Source organism: Capra hircus, chromosome 13, assembly GCF_001704415.2.
Source record: "Capra hircus breed San Clemente chromosome 13, ASM170441v1, whole genome shotgun sequence".
In the NCBI taxonomy this organism is placed as follows: domain Eukaryota; kingdom Metazoa; phylum Chordata; class Mammalia; order Artiodactyla; family Bovidae; genus Capra; species Capra hircus.
In genome coordinates, this window is record NC_030820.1 from 27,749,238 (window position 1) to 27,776,043 (window position 26,806).

The 26,806-nt window shown below is 47.3% G+C and overlaps 1 protein-coding gene across 1 annotated transcript in view; it reads right to left on the reverse strand.

Moving 5' to 3' along the window:
• The window catches only part of FRMD4A (FERM domain containing 4A), a 324,865-nt gene that overhangs the window by 82,551 nt on the left and 215,508 nt on the right, over positions 1 to 26,806 (reverse strand). Inside the window, exons 8-11 of the mRNA XM_018057129.1 lie at positions 25,403 to 25,486; positions 19,893 to 19,958; positions 19,589 to 19,646; positions 14,507 to 14,593 (exon numbers count right to left, since the gene is read on the reverse strand). Coding sequence (XP_017912618.1) covers positions 14,507 to 14,593; positions 19,589 to 19,646; positions 19,893 to 19,958; positions 25,403 to 25,486 — 295 coding nt within the window. The remainder of the gene's footprint in view (positions 1 to 14,506; positions 14,594 to 19,588; positions 19,647 to 19,892; positions 19,959 to 25,402; positions 25,487 to 26,806) is intronic.

Below are 26,806 nucleotides of genomic sequence, written 5' to 3' on the forward strand. Positions count from 1 at the left end.
TGAGAGCCACGACAAGGCAAAGGGTACTGGATCTGACAAGCAGGGTTTCTCAGCATGACATTTCCTGCTTCTAAGCAAGAAAAGGCATCCAGCTGAGTGATTCAATGGCCTGCCATCCTCCAGAGATTCACTTTTGACATCTAGTGACTAGTAGTAATTGGAGTCCTTTTTGCTCCAAGAGACAAAAAATAAAATCAAGAGACAGTCTAGAGCAGGAGTCCCCAATCTCTGGGATATAATGCCTGATGACCTGAGGCGGAGTTGATGGTATAATAATAGAAATAAAGTGCACAATAAATGTAACGCTCTTGAATCATCCCCATACCATCCCCCACCTCACCCCAGTGTGTGGAAAAATTGTCTTCCATGAAACTGTTCCCTGGTGCCAAAAAGGCTGGGGACCGCTGCTCTAGATGGACTGGTAGGGAAATGTTATGCTTTTTGTTTTTCCATCAACAAGTCTAAGCTGTTAAAAGCTCTCCTGACTCCCTCCCTTTCCTTACAGATGTCTGGTCTTTTCCTCCAACCCTTCCTTATAGAAGCTATGCTATTTATCCTTCTTTCTCTGAGACCACTATACACATATAGATGGAGGTGGCTCACAACATGCTAGCAGATAGCAGAGATATTCCGCTCTGTCCGCCTTTTTTTCATTTAACTACTATTTTCTACCTTGGGTCAGGCACTGCGATACCAGTGGGCATGTGGCAAAGAAAACACCAACAATAGTCTCCACACATTTCTGTGAGGCAGGAAAATAAATCAGAGAACTATACGGAGGACATTAGAGGGTAGCAGGTTTGAGGACAAGCATCAGGGGTAGGGCAGGGGTTGTCACTGTTTATAAAGCAGTCAGGGAAGGCATTGCTGAAGTGATAGCCGAGTGGGTACCAGAAGGAAACTGGGGCAAAGCTCTACCCCCTTATCAGGGAACACTATGAGTATGAAGACCCAAGGTACCATTTGTGTATATGTGTTTGCTGTGTTAGAGCAGAAAATGCTGAAGTAAACAGAAAATGATGGAAACTTATTCAGCCATGAGAAGGAATGAAGTTCTGATTCATGCTACAACAGGGATGAACCTTGAACAGATTATTCTAAGTGAAAGAAGCCACAGCTTCTGGTTCCATTTATACAACACGTCTGGCACAGGCAAGGCCAGAGAGACAGGAAAGTAGGTTTCTGGGTGACTAGGGCTTGGGGGGTTGTGTAGAAACGGGGGTAACCAGGAGCTCCTTAGGCCTTTCCACTGCGCTGACTGGTAAATCCTACTCTCCATGAACCATAAAACAGAAGATGCTCTTTGGTTAAAACTCAGTGAAATTAATTACTTAAAAGGAGCCAGCAGTCCAGGATAAGGCCCCCTAATCCCAGGACTGTCCCTTTTCCACAGGCAGCTTCCGACTCCCCCTGCTCTGATGGTCCTTCTATAGGGCTTTCCTTTCGCGTCTGCTGGTGTGGGCTCTGCAGATGACAAGTGACCTCCCCCAGCCCGACTGCTTTGTGCTGTCGTAACTGAGGTATCTCTAGGGGTGTTTTCTGACACTACCATGTAAGAAATCTGGCCAGGGACCTGTTTCTCAACCCCCACAGCTCCAAGCATCAGCTCCATGACGTGGTTAAAGATATACACCTGTGCACGGCCACACAGAGGCCATTCCCTCAGCTGTAGCTCCTGATCCTTGCTACAGGCAGGGCTAGCAGCTGGCTTATGGTCCGGGGAGGCCTGGAGAGATGGGCACTCAGAACCCCTTTGATTCTTCAACCTCTTGATAAAAGGTTGGAACAGAAACACTCATAATGAGGAAGCTGGGTCCACTTGGGGTGGGGGTAACCCACAGGCCAAATTTGGTGATGCTAGTGGGTAAAGAACCTGCCTGCTAATGCAGGTAGACGTTAAGAGACACATGTTTGATCCCTGGGTCAGGAGAACCCCCTGAAGGAGGGCAAGTCAACCCACTTCAGTATTCTTGCCTGGAGAATCCCACGGACAGAGGAGCCTGGTAGGCTACAGTCCATGGAGTCACAGAGTCGGACATGACTGAAGCATCTTGGCATGCATGCACACTTTCTAGAATGATTCTCAAGATTGGTGAGGAATCTTTCAAAAACCCATGTAGCATCAGAAACATCTGCCGCAAATGCTGGAAAGACCTGCGCGCTGGGATTGTCTTTGGGATCACTGGCCAGGGCTCTGTGGGGTTGCCCCAGGTCTTAGCACAGTTGGTCAGGAATTATGTTATCAGTAGGTGATGACACCACTACACAACCAGAGTTGCAGGATCTGACAGCAATGTACTAGCCAGGACTTTATGATAATCCATCTCAGAGGAGTCTGGCAGGCTACAAGTCCATGGGGTCGCAATGAGCCAGACATGACTGAGCAACACACATACGCACATACCATCCCTCCCAGCCCCCAACGTTGCCTGGAGAACTTGACAGGTGTCTCCTAAAGTTAAAGGCTGAAGCTGAGATTGCCACTTGATCCCTGCTCACATCTAAGCAATGAGGAGTGGGCTGCTAGCTGCCATCAGAGGAGGTATGGAGAGATGGAGGTTGCCCAGCTGGGAGAGGGGACGAGATTTAATGTTACATCAAGTTGGGGGCTTTGGCTGTTATCAAGGATTGGGCACTCTCATTTCTTTTGTTTTCAGTTTAAACTTTTTATTTTGTATTGGGGTATAGCCAATTAACAAACAATGCTGTAATAGTTTCAGGTGAACATACTGTTCACCTGGTGGTCCAGTGGCTAACATTGTTTACCTGAAATTATCAGGGACTCACCCATACATACACCTGTATATATTCCCCCTCAACCTCCCCTCCTATCCAGGCTGCTACATAACACTCAGCAGAGTTCCATATGCTAGACAGTAGGTCCTTGTTCATTATTCATTTTAGGTATAGCAGTGTGTACATGTCCATCCCAAACTCCCTATCTCATTTCTTAATAAATTTAACTTTGCTATTTAAAGTGACTCTGTATTACCTGGGAGGTCAGAAAAGTCATGCACTGCTTGCCTTTCCATCTAGGGAGGAATATTTTTTTAAAAGAACAGTGGGAGATAGAAGAAGTGTGTCTTTTGAGTCCCAAGTCATCGATGTTCTTGTTAGCCTGGCCAGGTCTTTGGTTTTTAAGCGAGAGAAACCCAGCCAGGTCCTAAGTTACTACTGGTTCAGGGCTCCCTTTGGAGTGGGTGGGGCTACTGGAGATGCCTCTACCAAAGACAGAGATCCAACAACAGCCTTTGGTTTTCATTACCGTCTTCAGATTACACCAAGGTCTATGGGGCACCTTGGGTAGCAGGAGTCTACTTCTGCCAGTTATCTAGAAGTTCGGCAATCTCAAGGGGGCTACTGGCCTGTCTGGCTGGGTGTTTATTTGGATGTTATAAACACAGATAGTTCCACTGGTAAAGAATCTGCCTGCAATGCAGGAGACCCCAGTTTGATTCCTGGGTCAGGAAGATCCACTGGAGAAGGGATAGGCTACCCACTCCAGTATTCTTGGGCTTCCCTTGTGACTCAGTTGGTAACGAATCTGCCTGCAATGCGGGAGACCTGGGTTCAATCTCCTGGGGGTTGGGAAGATCCCCTGGAGAAGGGAAAGGCTGCCCAGTCCAGTATTCTGGCCTGGAGAATTCCATGGACTATATAGTCCATCGGGTCGGAAAGAGTTGGACATGACTGACAACCTTCACTATAAACACAGAGTGTAGAGTCTGACCCCTACTCCCCACCCTCCCCACTATCAACGTGGCTGTGTATATAGTGATCCTAGTGCTTGACACACGCTGCTGCTTAATAAGATGATGATGCTCGGCCACGGGTGGTGAATGAGCTTCGGCCACGGGTGGTAGAGCTCCGGGAGACCTCACACCCCACATGAGGCACAGATGCTCAGCTGGGGCAGGGGCAGGGAAACTATTTCTGGTCATCTGCTTGGATCTAGCTGGGGTTTCAGTGAATCTGGACAATAGTCAAAGACAGACAGGGATTTGCCCATGTAGAAATTGGCGTTTTCTCTCTCTCTACCACTACACTCTTCCTTTCACGAAGGACTGACTCCCTTCTGGCTTTACAGCAAGCTTGCCCCTAGCTTCATTCCTCTCCCTCATTTCTTGTTTCCTGCTTCTCTTGACCTCAAGATTCCCCATCATCTGCAGCAGCTGCCTTGTTGATAGGCAACTGAGGCCCAGGGATGCAACTGAGCTTGGAGACCTAGATCTAGAAATGAGGGGCCTTGACCACCAGATTGGACATCTTGCCATCAGAAATAACAGTAGGAGGTGGGAGCAGGAACAGAATACCCAAAGGGTAATGCCAGGCCTGGAGAGTTACCCTGGTAATCAGATAGCACTTGGGTGAGTTCTTCACCCAAGAGGTACCTCTAAGCAGGTCAACCCACGAGAGATTTGGATCTGCTTCTCCGAAAGTAAGAAGTGCATTTGGGACCTCCCTGAATTGCATTGGTCCAGTGGTGAAGAATTTACCTGCCAGCACAGGGGACATGGGAAGTTCCCACACTTAGTTGCAAGGCAGCTAAGCCTGTGAACCAGAAGTACTGAGCCTGTGCTCCACAACAAGAGAAGCCACCTTAGTGAGAGCCTGCGCACTGCGACTAGACTAGCCCCTGACTGCCACAACTAGAGAGAGCCTGCGCGCAGCCACAAAGACCCAGGGCAGCCAAAAACAAAAACAAAACATTTTTAAGAGAAGAACTGCATTCCTGTCCTCCTGGATCTTTCCAGAGAAATGACTCACCTTATAGCTCTTGAAGATCACCCACCTGGATGGGCGCATGCTTTTATTTTCTGCTCATAGACATCATATTCAAAAGGGACAGTCTGACATTAGCACGAGTATTACGGAGACAGTTCCAACAAGAATACAAGTTGGTGAGGGGGAGGGTTTAACTCAGGACCAGGCTTTGAAATGGCCTCCAGAGGAACCTGTGGGAACCAAGGGACCCTGGGTTCTCAGATCCAGTGACCAAGAAAAAAAATCAATCATCTTAACAAAGAGACGCTGTTTGCTTTTCATGGTGATCCTGCCTCTTGTGTTCAGCATAAAAGAGACTGTAACAATATTTGCTATGTCAAGGGCAACAGCACTTTTATCGTGGGGAATAGGCAACTCTTTGAGATGTAAACATATTCACATTGAAGGTAATTGGACTATTGCTCATGTTTTAGAGCCTCCATTTCACAGACATAAAAACAGAGGCACAGAGAAGTTAAATAAGCTGTTTATCACAACTTTGAATCCCTTGAAGTGGTTGAGATTTTGAGATTTATTTGGGGCCTTTAAGTGGATATGGAGGCCATTGGCTTATAAAACCTCTTTTTAAATCTGTTATAAGAAGGAATTTGACTTTAACTTAGATGACACTATCTTAACAAAGCTGAACAACAGAAAGTTTCTGTTACCTGTGTGTAGAGCAGCCATCCTCAAACTCTATAGCCTGTCTCCAAATTTTTCTGAGGACTCGTGAAAACCCACACTGCCACGCCCCAGCCTCTGAATTTCAGAGTCAGATGGGTACCTGGAATACGTGGTTCTCATGTGTTCCCAGGTCACGTAGCAGTGATCTGCTGGTTCAAGGGCCACACTTGAGGAACCACCGCGGTAAAAGCGACTGCACCAATCAGCATCTCCTTCAGGACTGCAGGATTTATCACTTCTGCACAATCTCAGCTGTGCAGAGCCAATCTTGCCCAAGGTCACGACCCCACCCTGGCGGGTCACCTGTATCTAATGATTGGTTGATGCTGAGCTAAGGTGATGGGTCTGCTGGTTGCAGTTTCTCAGCTTTGCCTGAGGTTGCATCACAGCTCCAGTTCTCCCTCTGCGGGTCCTGTCTGCTTCCCTTTGTTCTTTGGTGTTAACTGCAGACCATTTCCCAGTACCTCTCCTATGAGAGAATCCACCTCCGACTCTGCTTCTCAGGGGATGTGCAACACTTGGGGCAGAGGCACTTAGACATCACCTCTTCGGCGAGACCACTCCTGACCATTCCTCCCCCTCCCCCTCTTCCTTACTGGTTGGTTGTCTTTGTCCAGTTCACTACTCTGACACTCTACATTAAGAGACCTAATGCTTTGACCATCTTCTTCTCTAGACTCTAAGCTCTGTGAGGGCAGGGACCCATCTCTTTTGTTCACTGTATCATCTTCAGGGACTGGCTTAGGACGGGCAATTGGCATTTCTGGGACCATTTTACTGAAGGATTTCATATTCAACACCTTCTACTGGAGTTCTGAAGCTCCAGCTCAGCACATTCAGGGGACTGAAATTCTTGGATGAGAGAAGAGACTGGGATTCCTGTTCCAAAGGGGGAGAATTCAGCTATGCTATTTCACATGCTTTGAGAAGAGGATGTCTTCTCAGGTGGTGCAGTGGTAAAGAATCTGCCTGCCTAATACAGGAGATATAGGAGACTTGGGTTCGATCTCTGGGTTGGGAAGATACCCTGGAGGAGGAAACGGCAACCCATTCCAGTATTCTTGCCTGGAAAATTCCATGAACAGAGGAGCCTGGGGGGCTATAGTCCATGGGGTCACAAAGAGTCAGATACGACCATGCACATAAACGTATGCACCACTGATGGTTTGAGAAGAGCATCTCAGTCTTCCTAGAATACAACTGCTTTTTTCCTTTCCTGGGGGGTTATTTTAAGATGGCAGATGTTGGTGACTCTCTGCCCCCACTTCTTCCCTGCACCCCAGCATCCCTCCAGCAGGCCCACTCCTCAGCTTTGAGGCCGGCTCCCCTTGGTGACCTGTGGCCAGGACTTGTCACCCACAGGCACTGAACACTTCCTGGTCCACTCAGTGCTGAGTGAGATCTGAAGGAGGCAACAAAGGAGCCCTTTGATCAGACACTGAAAAAGCAAAGGCTGCAAAATGCTTGGAATGCTGAACATACTCCGTGGAGCTCTTCCTCCCTGGGGAGCCCAGGGTGCAGTCTCCCAGGGGAGTACAGATAACGGGATGAGGGAGGCACCCGCCCAGGGCCTGCCAAGGCAGAGAGCTCAGCAGCCCAAGGATGAGTCAAGTGTATCCAAACAGAAGCTGAAAAATAAGTCAGCAAAGCACTTAAAGGCATGCTTATCACGTTGAATAATTCAGCAGGCTGGCTGACTGTGAGCTGGGAGCTGGTTCACAGTTAATGGAATATTTCCTGTAAATATTATTTTCTCTTCCTGTCTCATTGTTTCATCCAGTTCAAAAATCTTTACTAATCTGGGGCGGTGACAAGCAATCCATCAGTTCTCTGAGCTAATGCTCCCGATTCTGAAATGCTCGGAGGAACCATAGGAAGCTGCATTGGCTGCTCTGGGGGGAAGGGGCAGACCATTTACTCTGGCTCCTTCTCCTAATGTCTCAGAGGGGAGCCCTCGGCGCTCCTAATTGTGCATCTAAGTGAACATAAGAGCGCCCCTAATTGCACATCAAATAAATAAGTAAATGTTGTCTGTTGAATACGTAACAAGGACCAGCACTGTCATCCTCCCCCGATGGAGAGATTTCATTAAATATGGGCTGGTGAGTGGGCTGCAGCTATCAGTGATGATTTACAGATATTGAATATTGCTTCCAAGGTTTCTTTGGAGTCACGTGTTTCACACTGTTCTTTTTTTTAATGCATATAGTGTCTGATAAAGCCTGATGGACGGATCTTTATTCTGACTCTTCCTGGCGCCCCATTCAGAAAGCGTTTTCTGTTGTAAATGATAATGTCTTCTGATGATTCAATGGCTAGGCTCTCCACAGGATTGGGGAGTGCAGACTACAGCCAGAGGACAGAGCACACAGCTCAGCTTGGTGCTGGTGGGAACTGAGTCTCGGGCGTGGGAGAAGTGAATCACCTGAAGCCTTTGGTCCCCGTGCTCCCAAGAAGAGGCAGATTGTCCCAGAGATCAGAGCTTCAGAATTTTTCAGGCTCTGATCTAAGGAGTCCAAGGTCCTCCTCTAAAAGAGGGAGCCCTTTGTGATTGACTTTACCCAGCTTTATTTATCTCTGCCCCATGTGATCCTGGTTCCACGGGAGCTAATAAACAATGTCTTTTCAGTATAGATCATTTAATTTTCATTCAAATTGTTCTCAGCAAAGTAGAAACACTCATGCTTATACCAACACAGCTGCCTGAGACTGACATGCCAGCTGATTTGTGGCGTGTCCCCACTGACGGTCACTTTATGTAGTGGCATTTACTCTTGTTTGATGCCTGTGAAAGCCTTGGCCATAAATATAACCCAAGATGAAGTTTGATATTTTCCTTCTAGTGTCCAAGCGCACTTGAACTGACAAGTTCAACTGATAATGTTTCATGATTCCCTGAAGTCAACCGGACAGTTGTTGTTTAGTTGCTAAGTCATGTCCAACCCTGAGACCCCATGGACTGTAGCCCTCCAGGCTTCTCTGTCCATGGGATTCTCCAGGCAAGAATACTGCAGCGGGTTGCCATGCCCTCCTCCAGGGGATCTGCCCAATCCAGGGATCAAACCTGTGTCTCCTGCATTGGCAGGTGGATTCTTCACCACTGAGCCACCAGGGAAGCTCAACAGGACGGGTACCTGGTGGAATAAAGGATCTCTCACCTGTGAAGAGCTCCATTTCTCCACACGTAGACATGTGCTCAAAGGGAATGTGGTACCCCGGAGAAAGTAGGGGAAAATCATCCACGTAACTGCAAGATTTTTTCTGTTTTTCACCAATGTAACCCTCTCTGTACTTCTGTGAATACTGCCAAACCCAGACAGTTAGACATGAAAATACTGCCACTCCCGTTCTCCGAAACCTCACTCACGACAGTGCCTAAAATGATCTCGCCATAATCATGGTAAATAAGAGAGGCATGATTGGCAGTGTGTGAATAAGCGTGCAGGACTGGGGAGGCAGGCTGAGTGAGAGGAAAACATCAGTGGGTGAAGGAGAGAAACCGCAGGATTCGGTGAGAGTTGATGGTGAGGGGAGATTTAATGACTTATAAACAATTCTACAACCTAGCCTCAGACACTGTTTGGGATTCCATCTGTTCATTTTAAAAGAACTCATCTTGGGACTTCCCTGGTGGTCCAGTGGCTAAGACTCTGAGCTCCCAATTTAGGGGGCCTGGATTTGATCCCTGGTTGGGGAACTAGATCCCTTCCACATGCCACAAATAAGACCCTATGAAGCCAAAAAAAAGAAAGGCATCTATGTAAGCAAGCACCACTATTCTAGTATGGATGGGAGCTTGGGTATTTTGTTTTTAGTCCTATGTGTGGGCTTTTTAGGCATCTGGTGGGCTATTGTTGTGCCAAACATCATTCTGAAATAGCTCTGAGCTTCTGAACACACTCAAGAGCCACGACACCCTCTTGGGATGCCCACACACGCCTTGCTGTTCCTGACAGGTGTGCCCTGAGGGCAAAGAAGCTATTTTTTTCCCCTAACATCAGCAGCTTGCATTTTGGGCTGTGCTTCTGCAAGGCCAGGTGCCCATCTGTTTAGAAGATCCAGGTAATAGATAGGGGCGAATGATTGGACGGGCCTAGAATGCTCTCCCTGCTCCACCTACGAGGGATCCCATGCTTTACTCCATCTCTCCCAAAGCCCCCAGGACTTAAGAGTGAGGATTAAGCAATTTAGGGAAGACTGCAACCAGAGTGGGAAACTAGTACCCACAACCCCCAGAGAAGCTGGAACAGCTGTGGTGCTGCCCGCTTTGGGACAGTCATTAGCTACTCGCTTCTTCTCAGGGCCCCTATGGAGGCACCTGAGTGCATTCTCACAGGAGACTACTGCGGGCCTGTTTCTGGCTGTGCGCATGATCTGCTGATGCTACTGCAGCCGAGGACGCCGAGAGATGCCTCCAGCTCCTCTGAAGGCAAAGGTGCGGCTCACCCTGGTCCTGCCCCTACTTGAAAGCTGGCTCCCACTGTCTCGGTGCCATAGAGCCTAGCTGCTGTAACTGGGTCAGAGTGTCAGGGAGACTCCTGCCTAGGCACTGTTGCTACAAAAGGGCCTTCGGGTGCCCAGAACTGGGTGCCACTCCCCGTTTCCTGAGCACTGCAGGGGTCCCGGGTGGCGAGCTCTGCCTGGCCCCCTTTGACAGGGTGTGATTGCTGCCTGGAGGGCCATCCCTCATTCAGAGCCGGCCCAAACTTGAGCCCTGTGCCCAGCTCCCCAGGTGCAGAGGCCCTGCCGGGCGCACCTGCCATGCCTGGCTGATCCTCCTTGAGTCTGAGTTCAGAAAGGACCCACCGCTGGCCACAGGGGTGATCCTCAACTCTGGCCCCCATGTCAGGATTGACTGTGAGGCTTTCTAGACATACAGCAGTGGGGACAGAGATGAGGGGGGCAGGATCAGGGGGCACTGGGGCCTCTCTCCATTCTGACAGTTTCATGTGAGTTTCCGATCTTTCGCTGAAGACAGATTTGGGGCACTCATATAAATGTGAACTGGTGGTCACTACCATGTGCCTGCGTCTCCTTAGATCCACAGGTCTGGAGCCTGGGAGTGTGATCTGTGCATTCAGAGACTTTCAGGTGCCTTACAGGGAAGAGAAGTGGCCTTTTATGATGGTGATGGTGCTGGCTGTGAGCAAAAGGGACAGGCGCCTTGCCTTGTGTTCCCTGAAGCTGGGACCTCTTCATTACAGCTCAGGCTAAGTCTTTAGGGCCCACAGCATGTCTCAGCAGAGGTGGATACCCCTTGGGCTAATGAAATTTCTGCTCTTTTCTTCATGGGCTTTTCAAAGTTCTTAATTTTGTATTCCAATTGCACATTTATTTCCTAAGAGGGCTCCCCAAGTTATAGCAGAATCAGGGTGTCCTGGTCCCCAGTCTGCCCTTCAGCCTCACAGGGAATGTCACGATGGGGAACTGAAATTCACTTACAGCTACTGTAACTTTTTCAGTGTGCTGAGTACCTCTCCCGCTCCTTGCTCTGTTCAGTTATGATTTGGAAATTGATACTGTCGAGCTCCAACTGAAAACTCACTGCCTATCTGCCAAGGCTCCCCGAATGCCCCATCAGCCTAAGACAAGGCGTGTCCTAAACTGCTCTTCTCTCCCCTTCTCTAACATCCCAGGATCTGGTCAATCAAGAAGCCTGGGAGTTGTTCCAGGTTCTCCTCCTTCTCTGAGTGCCATTCTCTCAACCCCTGCCATTGATCAGTCACATCACCTTCTAAACATCTCTCTTCCAATTCCCCTTCTCCACCCCCAGCACTGACAGCCACCCCCAAGCCCCCACCAGTTCAGACCTACACTAGTGTAATGACGTCCCAGTCTGCAACTATTATCCTGTATCACTCCACTTATCCTCCACCAGCTGTCAGAATGATGCTCCTCTGGCTATGGAAGTCTGAAACGGCCACTCATCTGCTTCAGAGGCTCCTGCTACCTCAAAGAGGATATCTTCCCAGCAAATCCTCAGGATTCTGGATGCTGGAGCCCCATCAGCCTCCTCTCCTGCTACGTTCCAGCCCCAGTGGTGCCACGTGCTTCTCCATCACACCATGCTCCTCTCCTTCAAGGTGCTTTCATGCACACCTGTGTGTCTCCTCACCCCACTGGTCCATCTTCAATACCTCTGACACCATCGTAAGATACAGCTCCTTCTCCATGCTGCTGCTACATCGCATCAGTCGTGTCCGACTCTGTGCGACCCTGTAGACGGAAGCCCACCAGGATCCTCTGTCCCTGGGATTCTCCAGGCAAGAATACTGGAGTGGGCTGCCATTTCCTTCTCCATGCCCAGCCAACTCATCATCATCCCTCATGCAGACCTGTCTTATCTGTAAGATGCAATTATTACACCTCTCTTTCTAATAGCCTGGCAGGACCTGAGGACCTGATGTGTGTCTTATCTCAGAACCCTGCAGTCTGCTTGGTGCATAGACGGTATGCAATACACATTTCTGAAGGAATGAAGAAATGAATGAATAGTGACTGATGGCCTGGTTGCCCCTCAGTGAGTGATAGACTTGAGAATCCCAAGTGCTTCCTTAGAGGACACAGAAGCAGGTAACATTTTCAGTAACAACTCAGTTTGAATACAGTGAATATACTGAATACATGTATTCACCTGGTAACATTTTTAATCCACTGACCTGCATAAATTCAACCAATGAGAGTAAATTCTCTTATTCAAAGGGTGATTATTCACACATTTTGCTTTCCACTTTTCATTATTTTGAAGTCTCTTTTGGAGTCTTACAGGAATGGTTACAATTTATTGAACCCCTGTGCTGCATTTTGTATGTTTCACAAATATCAAGGCTACCTCACTACATCTAAAACCCTCAGTAACACCTCAATTAGAGAAACAAAGCAAGCTTAAACATTAATAAATCGAACTGAGCACATACCAATATTAGTTAGCACATTTTTCAAAAACATTCAGAGGGAGAGAAGAGTTTAACCATGGGATTTGAATGAATTCCACTGTAGACCCCAATTGTCCAAGCTGGCCTTGGTCTCCACCAGCGGGGCAATTGAGAGATGCATACGTTGTTACTAGGACTGGGTTAAAGGATCTAGGAGTATCTGTGGCTCTTGCAAGCAGAAAAAATAGCCAAGCAGGTTGGAGAGAGGGGACCGTCAATGCACAAATGAACTCATTTACAAAAGAGAGGCAGACTCACAGGCTTAAGAGAACGAACTTAAGGTTGCCACTGGGGAAAGAGTGCGGGGAAGGGATAGTTACAGAGTCTGGGATAGACATGTGTACACTGCTATATTTAAAATGGATAACCGACAAGGTCCTACTGTATAGCACATCGAACTCTGCTCAATGTTATGTGGCAGCCTGGATGGGAGGGGAGTCTGGGGGAGAATGGATACACGTACATGTATGGCTGCGTCACTCTGCCATTCACCTGAAACTTTCACAATGTTGTTAAACAGCTAGACTCCAATATAAACTAAAAAGTTTTAAAAAATAAAAAGAAGAAAGGAGTAAAGAGAAAACTCAAGAAAAAAAGCACAGAAATTTATAAAGGTTATAGAGAGAGAGGTAGAAAAGAAACAAAGTTAAGAGTGTTTGAAGAAGTACAGACCCACTGACTGAGAAAGACAAAGAAGAAAAAATAAGAATGCAGAGTCCAAATCATGTCTTGCAGCAGGAAACTGGACGGGTTTTGAAAATAGTCACAAAACAATCATCCCTGGAACAGCCAGGTTCCTCCTGTATTGTCCCCAAGGAAGAATTCCTCCATCACAGGCTCAGGATCTTTTCATAGAACTTAACTGACTTACTGATCAATTGAGTGAAAATCATCCTCAACACAGAGCCATTTTTTCTCTATCAGTTTAATGAGAAGCTGGCTAAGGGCAGATAGATGTTCACTGGATAGACTACAATAAGCTCGGATGTGTAGCGTGGATTTCAATCCCGCTTGTGGATAAAGCAGCTTGGAAAGCATTTTACAGTGACATAATGAAATCATACGGCTTTCTCCCTCCAAAATCAAGTGTGGTTTTGATAGACTTTTAATCTGTATTTCAGGGTCTGATTCTCATACCATCTCCCCGTTTTTTCCTCTGTCTGGAGGAGCTCAATGACAGCTCTCACCTCAGAGACATTTTTTCCATTATAATTTTTCAATTTGTTCTGGTCTGAAAAATGTGTAGAAATGAAAACAGAAAATCCAAGTCCTGTGTCCCCTTCAAACATTTTGTTTTGGCTTTACCGTGACTCTATACACTCTATTAAGCTTCCCTTTCTTTTTTTGGCAAGTGATCTTATTTCTTCCAGATTTCTGATCGCTTCTAATATGCCAGAAAATATTTACTGGATTGGCAGGCAAGCCTCTCATGCTTCTTTATTTTTCACCTCTTTTTGACCTACAATCTCTTCTTTTAGGTCCCCCACCCCTTTCTAAAAAAAAACAAAAAAGAAAACCTTTGGGAAAACTCAGATTAGCCTCAGGATTCAAGAGACACACTCCTTCACATTCCCATTAGCACAGCATCCCAGAGAATGAAGGGCCAGAATGGTCTGTCACAGTCCCGTTGTCCATCTGCTCTGGGTAAGCTGACCTAGTCTTCTTGTTCTATATGCGCTAAGTCGCTTCAGTCATGTCTGACTCTTTGTGACCCCATGGACTGCAGCCCGCCAGTCTCCTCTGTCCAAGGAATTCTCCAGGCAAGAATACTGGGATGGGTGTTATGCCCTCCCGCATGGGATCTTCCCAACCCAGGGATCAAACTCGCATCTCTTGTGTTTCTTGCACTGGCAGGCAGGCTTTTTAACACTAGTGCCACCTGGAAATCCGTCTTCTTACCTTAAATAATTTTACAGCTTCCATTTCCTTAGTGACAGGAAGGAAAAGTATTTGCCCAGAGAAGGCAGACTGGATGAGTTTGGAGTAGTTTGTATACGCCGCACTTATCAGGAGACTGGGGAGCCCAGAGGCCCTGAGGCTGCATGACTACAATTTTTGTCACTTCTCAGCCTGTTCCTCCCTCCACTGGAGCACCACTAGCCCACCAAGGAGAGCATGCTTACCTTCCTGGGCTTGACTTTATCATGGTAGTCATACTGGAAGATGCCTTTGTAGCTCAGGCCCAGCCACCATGGTATCCCCTGCTTGTCCTAGGGCATCAAAAGGAGCACAGGTAAGCATGGGACCAGAGGAGAGAAACATGAGCCAAGAGACCTGCTTCATCTGAAGACAAAGGGAAAAGCAAATTCCTTCAAAGGGATGGAGCCCATCTCTCTACGATTTACCTTGACAGGTGTGCCCTATCATCAAAGGATGCTCAGTGATGTGACTTGGAAAGTGCTCTGGGCTGGGGACCCAGCTCTACTCCTAACCAGCAGCACAGCTGTGGTTCTCTCCGCCATTCTGAGTCAAAAGCGGATGCCTTGTTCTCTGTTCTCCTTCGAAGACTTTAGGTTTTCAGCGCCACCACCCCGCCCCCCCATCCCCACTATGGAAAATCTGAGAGATGCTGAGCACTGACAAAATGACCTTCCAAGCCGAGAAACTGTCATCAGCTGTCAGAGCTGGAAGGAACCACGGAAACTACAAAAGGTGACTCCCCTAAAAATTGTGCCTTAAAAGATTTTATTTATTTTTTTTTACAGTGGTTTTAGGTTCATGGCAAAATTGAGAGAAAGGTACAAGGATTTCCCATATATTCTTGTCCCTACAGGCTCCCCTATCAATAACATCCCACACTGGAATGGTACTTTTGTAGTAACTGATGAACCTACACTGACCCACCTCAGTCACCCAGAGTCCATAGTTTCCCTCAGGATCCATTCTTGGATTGTACATTCCATAGGTCTGGACAAATGTATATAGATACGTATCAGTCATATAGTGTTGCACAGAGTATTTTCATTGCTCTAAAAATCCTGTGTGTTCTAGCTATTCATCCCAGGTTCTGGCAACCAGGTTTGTCTTTTCCAGGATGTCATTTAGTTGGAATCATACAATATGCAGACTTTTCAGATTGACTTCTTTCACTTAGTAATATGCATTTAAGACTCTTCTAATTAAAAAAAAATTTTTTTGGAGTAGGGTTAATTTACAATGTTGTGTTAGTTTCTTCTGTAGAGCAAAGTGACTCAGTTATACATATATCAACTTTTATTTTTTCTTAAGTTGTGCATCTCTTTCTTATGTTAGCTATTTTTTTTTTTTTTTGATGTGGACCATTTTTACAGTCTTTATTGAATTTGTTATAATATTGCTTCTGTCTCATGTTCTGGCCCTTTGGCCCTGAGGCATGTGGGATTCTAGATCCCTGACCAGGGATCGAACCAGCACCCTCTGCATTGGAAGGGAAAGCCTTAACCACTGGACCGCCAGGGAAGTTCCAAACTCCTCTCATTTTAAAGGCAAAGAAATCATGCAAATGTTGCGTCCTACTGTGCTCAGGACCCTCCCTTTCCCCCACCTCCCCACCGCCCCCAGCAGGCCGATGGCAGTGCAGGGCGAGCAGGTGCTTCCCAGTGTATCCTGCTCACTTACGAGGACAGTGGCTTCTGGGCTGGCCTGGGTGACTCAGGCTACAGGACAAAGTAACAAAATTGAAGCCTAGACACTCCGGGGGCAGAATGAGAAACGTCAAGACCCTCTGTTTATTCCTTTAACAGAGACTTCTGGCCCCCAGATGGTTAATCTCCATTCAAGTAAGGTGATTGTTAATGAGAAGATCCCAAATGCTAGGAGCTGGCAGTGGGCATATCAAGCAGCCTTTCCCTGGATTTGTTCTAATTGCCACATGGATGAATGGCCTAATAGAGCCCACAGCGGACATCCTGAAAACTCAAAGTTGGCTTCAGAGTTTTGTGGGGCATGAGTTTGTGCTTCAAGGTAAGCACAAAGGTAAAAAGCAAAAGAACTACATTTTGAATTTTTAGAAGAGCTTCTAAATTTCTTTAAAGGTATAAAACTCGCGTCTCTGGAAAGTGCCCATGTGACTGCACTGGTTTTGGAGAACAGAATAAGAGGACAGATGAAGGCCACTGTGGTTTCAGATTGTTGAGGCAAGAGGTGTCATCACACCGAGACGTGGCAACTGTGAAATTTACAAGGAAGGCCACCAAACAGTGAGTCTCAATACAGTTGCTTAGGCTCTTTCTCCAAATAAGTGGGAGAGTAATCCCTCAAGCTTGAGATTCCAAGAGTCAAACACACAGGCACACCTGGCACCTGGAAATTCACAAGGTCTGCTTCTGGTCTCTCACAAACAGCAAAGGAGTGTATTTCTAAAGTTTTATTGGATGGCAGAGAGCATGCATATCAGAGGTTGTCCTTTTGTCAAGTTCCAGGGCTGACGAGGAAACAGAATTCACGTTTACGCTGTGTTCGTGAAAACCAGATGAAGTTCTATTTGAAAGCCTTTCCATCTAGGTATCTCAATCTATCTCAATAGTCTTCTAATCCTTAGAAAATTTTTGTGGAGTAGTTGGTGAAGCAAATTTCTTAATCTCTATTTTATTTGTTTATTTTATTATATATACACACACGCATATTATCTTCATTTATTTATTTTTGACTGTGCTGGGTCTTCACTGCTTCTCGGGATTTTTCTCTCGTTGTGACAAGGAGGGGCTACTCTCAGCTTGTGGTGTGCCAGCTTCTCAGCGTGGCGGCTTCTCTTGGGAAGCACAGGATCCAGGGTGCTTTAGCTTCAGTAGTTGTGGCATATCCGCTCAGTAGCTGCAGTTCCCAGGCTCCAGAGCACTGGCCCAGTGGCACATAGGATTAGTTACTCCACAGCATGTGGGATCTTCCCAGACCAGGGATTGAACCTGTGTCTTCTGCACTGCTAGGCAGATTCCTTACCACAGAGCCACCAAGGAAGCCTCCATTTACTTTCAATATGTATTTATTTGTTTAGCTGGGCCAGGTCTTAGCTGCAGCATGCAGTTGTCATGTGGGATCTTTCACTGTGGAGCTTGAGCGCAGTAGTTACAGTGCAGGGGCTCCTGGAGCTGTGGTGTGCGAGCCTAATTGCTCTGTGGCATGTGAGATCTTTGTTCCCTGACCAGGGATTGAACCTGTGTCTCCTGCCTTGCAAGGTGTTTCCTCAACCACTGGACACCAGGGAAATCCCTTAATCTCTCTTTTAATTATGAGCAGCAGAGGTGAGATCATGCTTAGAACAAACAGCAAATCAGAGAATGGAATGGAGTCATGAATTCAGACCTCTCCGCTAAACATCACCGTGGAATATTTCCACAAGTGACAGAGAGACTCACAGTTTGATTTCTGTGATATGCCTCTTTTAATAATGTTAGGACTATTGCTGGGTCCTCCTGTTTCCTTTATGGTAGCAAGATGGCAACATGGGCATGGGCTCTAGACTCGCTCACAGTGTAAGAGTTGAACCCTGGCAGCCAGCAGGGGGAATTTTGAATCTCTTTTCATGATCAATTCAATTTCCTTTTGGGGAGTTGATCTCAGTGGCCATATCCCTGGGCAGAGCAGTACAGAGATTGTCTCCTTAGATGATTCATACTTTTTATGTGGGACAGAATTTAGCCCAGAAGGCCAGGTCATACTTCTCATGACAAGACTATAGCTTAGACTTGAGAAAGGCAGGGATGACTGCCATGGTTCTGAGTTATGTGCATCATGGTGAAGAGAGAAGAAGAGCTTCCATTGGTGGGAAGGGTGTTGGAAGGACATCAGGAAGAACTGAACCACTGCAGGCTGTGATAGATCTGGAGATGAGCTGCTGGGTGGGACTGGAGTCCCCACATATGCCTCAAAACTGGGCTCCACAAATATCACTCTGATATCTGTTCGCATCATGGAAATGCATACATCCAACTACTCAATTCAATTCTCAATAAAGGCACTTGGTAAATATTTGCTGGGCACCTACTACATACCAGGCCCTATGCTAGATTCTGCTGTATTCCAGAAATATATAACAGAATACAACACAGTCTTTGCTATCAGAAGGCTGCAGTTTAGAGGAAGACACAAGCCATTAAATGCACACCAAGGATGTGCAAAATGCCGTTGAAGCTGCCGTGGGGGACACAGTAATGAATGAAACACGGCACACTCTGGTCTAAAAGAATTAAAGTCAGGTGGGGCTTCCCTGGTGGTCTAGTGGTTAAGAATACACCTTGCGATGCAAGAGATACTAGTTTGATCCCTGATCCAGGAACACCCCACACAGCACGGAGCAACTAAGCCTGTGTGCCACAGCTACTGAAGCCCGAGTGCCCAGAGCCAGTGCTCTGCAACAAGCAGCCACCGCAGTGAGATGACCAAGCACTGCAATGAAGGGTAGCCGCCACTCACCGCAACTGCAGAAAGCCTGCATGTAGCAGCAAAGACCAGTCACAGACAAAAAATAGAGTAACTAAGTAAATCTAAAAAAAAAAAAAAAATACAGTCAGGTAGAAACACGGGGAAGGAAATTGGTGGAAGAGCCTGAGAATATTGGGTTGCTTGGTGGGACTGTCTTGCATTCAGAAGGGTTTTCTGTTCCTTTTGTCCAGACTTGGGGCAATGACTTTGATAAACTTCACGTCCGGGTAAATGAAGGAAAGGAAGTAATCCTTTCTCACGATAGAAAAAAGAGCCTGGGAACATCATTATCCATTATTTCAAAGGGATCCCGGTCTTGGACATTATGTATCAAATGTAAAAGAATTGACAATGGGGCCAGTATCACAATGGACTTGCCATCAGCATATTTAAGAAGATAGAGGCTGTTGATTTCTCAACCCATAGTCCCACTTCTCCTATTTGGCTGCCTACATGGCATCTGACCACTGAGAGAAACACTGCTGATTCTGCTTAAGTTTTTGGTCTCTATAGTTCCTCGGAATCTTCCTACTGAGAGGCTCTGTGGTCCTGATCTCCAGGATTCTTCTGAGAATTGAAAGGAAGTAGGCATTTGTCACACCCACTTCACAAAAGGGAAAGTAAATTTTGGAGAGTCTTTGAATCAAGGCTTACTACACTAGGGGGGGTGGTGGTGTTCCATTGTCCCAACTCCCCCAGCATGCAATCCTCCCAAAACCCCAAAAAACTTCACTAAGATTAAAAAGAAAGAAATGAAAATCTTTTTTAGGGCATGTTGGCAGTGTTCACCAAATGAGCTCACTTACCTTCACTGCGTAATAGTGAACCCCATAGGTTGGGAGAGACTCTACGATGCTCATGTAGCTGTGAAAACAAAACAAAACACACACACACACACACACACACACGTGGTCATTCAGCAGAACTGGTATCATACACACACTGGTGTCTGTGTGTACATGATGAAAGCTCTCAGAATGGTTATTTACTTGAAAATTTAATGGAACCACCACCCCCTGGAGTCTCTCCCAGAAGAACTGAACAACCCTGACATGTTCTGTGTGAATACACACACAACCTTATCAGCGCTGGGAGGGCTGGGGTACTTACTTGACGATGGCTTGGCCTCTGGTCTGGCCGTTGAGTTTCTTGTAGTGCTCGATGACCCGGTCCTCACTAGAATGAGAAGAAAAGGAGTCTCTACCTCAGTCTCCAGGTGATGGCCCCGAGCCCTCCTTGTGAAAAGACCGTGAGCCCCACATCTTCACAAGAAGCTTCAAGGAGCCAACAGCTCCTGGAAGAATGATTGTCCTGGAAGCAGCATTTTGAAACCCAGCCAAAGTGAGATGTCCAGGGCGACAGAAGTACCAAAAGAGTCCACTTTCCCACTTGTCTTTGTCTTGAGTTTAGCTCAGGTTTAGGGGGTCAGACTCCTTGTGGGAACAGAGGATGAAAGGAGCACGCATCCCAGTGGGGAGGGACATAGGACGAGGACAGGCAGACGGCCACTGCTGGGGGTCCATGTGGACGCTCCGGGCAATCTCCGTCAGGCCCTCCTCCCCTCCTAAACTCCAGCTGCCCAGTCAAGGGGAAGCCGGTGCTGACCTTGACAGGACATTCATGGGCTCTCTACCCTGGTAGCAGTTAATGGTTCAGAGTGTCCAAGGAGGATTGGAAAGTTTGGGAATTTGGGGCTGGTTAACACAAATCAACCTCAGATATACAAATGACACCACCCTTATGGCAGAAAGTGAAGAGGAGCTAAAAAGCCTCTTGTTGAAAGTGAAAGAGGAGAGTGAAATAGTTGGCTTAAAGCTCAACATTCAGAAAACGAAGATCATGGCATCTGGTCCCATCACTTCATGGGAAATAGATGGGGAAACAGTGGAAACAATGTCAGACTTCATTTTTTTGGGCTCCAAAATCACTGCAGATGGTGACTGCAGCCATGAAATTAAAAGATGCTTACTCCTTGGAAGGAAAGTTATGACCAACCTAGATAGCATATTCAAAAGCAGAGACATTACTTTGCCAACAAAGGTCCGTCTCGTCAAGGCTATGGTTTTTCCAGTAGTCACATATGGATGTGAGAGTTGGACAGTAAAGAAAGCTGAGCTCCAAAGAATTGATGCTTTTGAACTGTGGTGTTGGAGAAGACTCTTCAGAGTCCCTTGGAATGCAAGGAGATCCAACCAGTCCATCCTAAAGGAGATCAGTCCTGGGTGTTCATTGGAAGGACTGATGCTGAAGCTGAAACTCCAATACTTTGGCCACCTCATCCGAAGAGTTGACTCACTGGAAAAGACCCTGATGCTGGGAGGGATTGGGGGCAGGAGGAGAAGGGGACCACAGAGGATAATATGGCTGGATGGCATCACCGACTCGATGGACATGATGGACAAACTCTGGGAGTTGGTGATGGACAGGGAGTCCTGGCATGCTGCAATTCATGGGGTTGCAAAGCGTCAGACATGACTGAGTGACTGAACTGAACTGAACACAAATCATAGAGCAATAAAAGGCCCACAGCAGCATTGTGAGATAAGAAGGCAGCTACCGGAAGTCAGATGGGGTCCCAGTAACCTTCTGAAATCTCAGGCAGGTCTAACATAGCAAGAGGTTAGCTCGCTTCTTGAGGGGCATGGGGGCCTCACCCGCCTGAAAGTGACCCTGTACCTCACTGCCTTTGGAAATGCCAAGCCCAACTCAGGAACCACATTCCACCTGTTGGGGGGTCAAGTCCAAAAACCTGGCCTCTGGGACCTTGGAACCTTCTTCCTCAGGCCTCCACCTTACTCTTTCTCCCCGCAGCCTGTGGACGCCACAGTGGGAGGTAACTCCAGGGATGAACCCTCAAGACCTCCTCAGTTGAACTTCATGATGTATGATTGATTTATCATCCCAGAGCAGACAGAAAGCCTTCTTTCACCCACCTCCTGTTAGTGAGGCCACTTCTGGGGGACGGAGCACACATTCTGTGTGTTCATTACTGAGTACTTGGGGGTAGTTGGTTTTTTTTTCTAGTTACTCTCTTAATCTTCTGTGAATATCTCTGCATGTTAGTATTCTGAAATTTGACTTGCACAAGATTGGCCCCTGGCCGGAAAGTGTCTTTCCTGATGTCCCAGATGGGGAATGACTGGCTACGAGGGGCCCTTGTCTAGCTGAGAGTCAAGTCTACGGGGTCCGAGCACCCTCTCTTCAGAAAGGGGCAGATGCAGCCATGTTTATCCTCAGCTCCCACACACCTCACACCATGGCGGCTCTGCACTGAGGGGGACAAGGCCCTCTCCTGACAGAAAGTTCTCCAAAAGTGTCCTTGCTGGGGTGACGCCAGCCTCACAGACCATCGGAGTGGGGTCAGGACATTCTGGAGTCACCGTTCCAGCTTCCTCTCCAGCTGCCCGCTGAATCAAGAGCTGGGTGGGCACATGATGATGTGGCATTTAGGGAGGCTGACCCTCAGGTCCAGAGTCAAGCCACACAGTAGAGCTACGAGCCCACTTCCTTTGTACAGAGTCGCAAAGAGGGTCCCCAGCTCCCTAGGCTGGGATGAGGCGGGGGTGGAATTCAATACAGCTCTGTTGTGGTGAACACCAGCACGGCTCAGGAAAAACACCAGCAGGTCAGAAACACCAGCAGGCAGCTGTGCAGCTGTTCATAAACTAAATGGCCTGACCCTTGGGGCCTTGCTGAGCCTGACAGCTGCAGGGATCTGCCACCCCACCCTCTCTAGCCTAGCTTCTCCTGCTGTCTGAGACCCTCTGCGAGGCCTCGGTATCCTCCTTTTTCCTTGGCTTTCCCCTCTCTGTCGGTCCCAGTGGAAACACCATGGGCAGGCATGTGACAGCAGCCGCCACACTTCCTGGGACTCGCTCCACTCCCTGTCCCTCCATGGGGACTGACGGATGATCATGGCACCAACCACCCCTCCATGGGATTACTGTCAGAGACCCACCAGCCAGAGGAAATGGAATCCCCAAACACCATTTGGAGGATATGGTGTTACATGAAGCAAAAAGGCAAGTGACCGAGGCTGATGGTGCCCCCAGGCAGGGGCTGGCTCACGCTGCTAACGTCAATCATCTCTGCACGCAGGGAACCCAGAAACAAGGCGACGGCCACGGGCTCCCTGTCTCGGAGGAGCCGTCAGCCTGCAGGGGCCAGTGATTTCAGAGTAAAGGACCCCTCATGCCCTGTCTGGGTGTATTTCTGGTCCCGCAGCAAGAGAAGCCAGGTCAGGGCCCTGATGCTGCCTTGTGCTGGGGCCCTGGGCACTGTGTGACTCGATGCCCCCCTCCCATAAGGAGATCACGCAGGGTGAGAAGTCCAAGCCTGTGGAACGCTTGGGGAAAATGAGCAGAGAGGATTACTGGGTGATGATCTGGCATTATTGTGTACCACTCACAACTTTCTAACTGCGTTATGTGCTTGTTTATTAATGTTTCCTCCCTTAATTACAGTCTGGATTTGGCTGCTACGGTTAGTCCCATTTTACAGATGGAAAATCAAGGCAGCAGAGCTTCCTGGACTGTCATTACCCCATAGCTCAGAGACATGGCTGGGATCCTAAACCTACTGTTCTGCTCACTAGGCTGCAATGCCTTCCCTGGCTAGTGTGCACAGAATCCCTATGGCTTCTTTAGGCCTGAAGGTTGTCCACTGCATCTGCGTGTATGGGCATTTTTTTTTTTAAGCTATGCATCATGACAATGGTTCAGGCCACTGGCCTGTTTGTGTAGAAGCTGAGCTGTAGAACCTGGGGGCACCTGCTTCAAAAGCATCCCTCCCTTTGTCCTGTCATCCTCCTAGGACATTTAGACAGTAACATGGTGCCTCTGGGTCCAAAAGTGTGGGCCTGGTCACAGAGATGCAGGGCTGTTCTGGCAGGACAGCTAGAGACGTGGATGAGGATGAAGCTGTTCATACTGACGAGAGAGAGAGCACTGGCGTGAAGGAAGGAGTCATGGCTCCGTGAGGATTTCTGCGCACAGAGCAGGCTGTAGAGATAACCCAGAAGGAACCCAGAGACAGGAAGGAGAGACAGGAAAGGACTTCACAGCTCTGAAAGGAGCAGCCAGGGTGTAAACAACATTTGGAAACATACAACTGAGATAACTGAGGGATTCAGTAGGCTCAAAGCAACTCTGACTCCAGACAAGCGAGCAACATTACAGCCTCTGCTGGCTAATACATTTCACCAGGTAGGAACCACCAGTTCTGGGAACTATCTCCTTGCAGCTCCAGTCCCTTCGTCACTAGTTTCCTGAAAATAAACCGCTGGGAGGGCAGAGAAGGTAAGGCCCAGGGAGCATGAGGAATTCGGTAGAGGGCAATTTGTTTCCACAAAAAAGGAAACAACAGTGCCATCTGGGGTGTTTGTATGCGCACGCTGCCAGGCTGGAAGTTTGGAAACTGACACGTGCAAAGTCTTTGTGTGTTAAACCAATCTTGTTCTTTGAAGGCAGATTATAAGGCTCTGAGCACTGTTTATCACGCCTACGCTACCAAAGGAAGACTGGCAACAAAACAGTTCAGAGAAACGAAACCAAGAATGCCAGCGCCCAGGTGGACGCTCCCAGTCTCAGGGTTCAGCCCTCTTCTTTCCTGTCCAGCTGCCCTGTCACTTGGTCTCTTGGCAAGATATGATTTAAGTCCTGGAGTTTCATCCTGCTAACGCCCTCCACAGTAAGATGCACCCCATCCCAGCCAAAGGAGTCCCCTGAAGCCACCCCGATGACTGAACTACTAGTCTGGCAACTGGAAAGGTGTCTGGACAAGACGAAATGTTATACACTGTAAACTTTATAAAGTATATTAGAGAAATGCTGAAAAGTCATATGTTATGATGCAAGAAAATTGACCTGTTCTGTGATTTATATCTTATTATTTTTAAATAAAAGCCCTTTCAAAAGCCTAACAAAAAGTGCTTTTGGTTACAGAGTCGTAAGAATGATTAGGAAAGTGGCGTTTTGCTTTCAAAGGATAGTGGTTGGGGCTCGCTGGCCCTACAGTATTTCAACACACTACCCAGCCACGCAAACCCCACTCCAATGTGACCTGAACCACAATCTGGGAACAGTTCAAACGCCCGATTCATTAAGAATCAGTAGTGTAGGGCCTAACAAATGAACTATGGTGTAACGTTACACGGCAGCTACATCGGGAGATATGAAACACTGTGGGAAAAGAAAAGAATCAACCTCCCTCTTCTGCAAAGAGGAAACCCCTCTCATTCTCCCACATCTCAAAATCCCACACATCCTGTCATTAAATGACAAGGATCCCAAAGCGAAATTCTAGCAGTCCATGAAGGGATCTCCAAGGAGGCAAGGCATCCAAAGTGAAATTTTAGAAGTTTTCCCTTTTATTAAAAAAAAAGAGGAAAAGAAAGAAAATAGGAAAGACAGCTCTCATATTTCATGTCATTTAAATAAATGCAAAAAATGGTTTCATGAAGGCTCAGGCCACTGGATACAGTTTGGAATCGCTCTCTGATTGGGGACCAGGTTGACCCGTGGTGGTGGGGAGGGTGGACAGTCACTCAGAGTCCCCTGCCTCCCTCAAAGGGGCTCCATCCTTAAGGGGATGACTGGGGCGTGCAGAGAAAAGGGGCTTACCAGTAAGCCAGGGAGGGGTGCTCCTTCAGGGCCTGTGTGGGAAGTGCTGGCAGCTTCTTCAGGTCAGTCCTCACCACTTCATTGCTGCAAGACAGGGGCAGACAGGGGGCATGGCAGAAACACACTTGGCCCGGGAGAAGACCACTGCACCACGCCAGGAGACCCGACCCCCGCCATCTGGTCCTCACACCCCACATCTGCGCCCCTTTAGTGGAAAGTGGAGCTTTCTTTGTACTGATTTAGTTACACAAGGGGACACACAGCATGCAGAGCCTGGTGGCCTATCCTTGTGGTGCACACAGCAGGGCAGGGTGGAGCCCTCTGGGACGCCTGAGGGTTCTTTTCAAGCCCTGCATGCCAAGCGGGCACAGATGAGTGTCCCTGGGCAGCAGGAATGTGGGAGAAGAGCCACCAGTGTCCCCAAAGTGGGGACCTTAGGGAGCTCCTCGGGACCCAGTTGTGGGCTCTGAGAATGGAGCTGTTTTTGACTGTTTTCGCCTTAAACTGTTTCCCCCACTATCCCATAGGCCAGTTTTCTTTGCCTGGATTAACCACATACTAGAAACTGTTGTCCAAAATCTGACAAATCAATAACATTTGCTCTTTAAAACCAAGATAATTTAAAAATTCATTATTATATAAAATGTGGTGTTCTTTATAAAATGTTATTAGCCTGTAAATAAGGCATGATTTCACTATATTAAGTTATCTACATTCAGAAATCCTTGGTCTAGTGTATTAACCTCTTTCTTCCTAAGTAATAAAGAAATTCCCACTTACTTATGTTTTGAAATATGATAATTACAATATATTTTCAAATTCTCAAAAAATTCTACTTAAAAAATTTTTTTGATTGGAGTACAGCTGGTTTACAATGTTGTGTTAGTTTCAGGTGTACAGCAAAGTGATTCAGTTTTACATATATGTATACTGCAAAATAAAGAGCAAACGTTTCTATGCTACACAGGAGGTCCTCGGTGGTTAACCATTTTCTATTTAGCAGCATGTGTACGTTAGTCCCAAGCTTCTAATTTATCCCCCAAACCCTTTCCCCTTTGGTAACCATGAATTTGTTTTCTATGACTGTGGGTCTGTTTCTGTTTTGTATACAAGTCATTTGCTTTTGACAAGGTCCAGAAACAACTCAGAAGGTGTGAAGCTGATTATTAGGTACTAGAGAGGAAAACAACAGAATGGGAAAGACTAGAGATCTCTTCAAGAAAATTAGAGATACCAAGGGAACACTTCATGCAAAGATGGGCTCGATAAAGGACAGAAATGGGGTGGATCTAACAGAAGCAGAAGATATTAAGAAGAGGTGGCAAGAATACACAGAAGAACTGTACAAAAAAGATCTTCATGACCCGGATAATCACGATGGTGTGATTAGAACCAGACATCCTA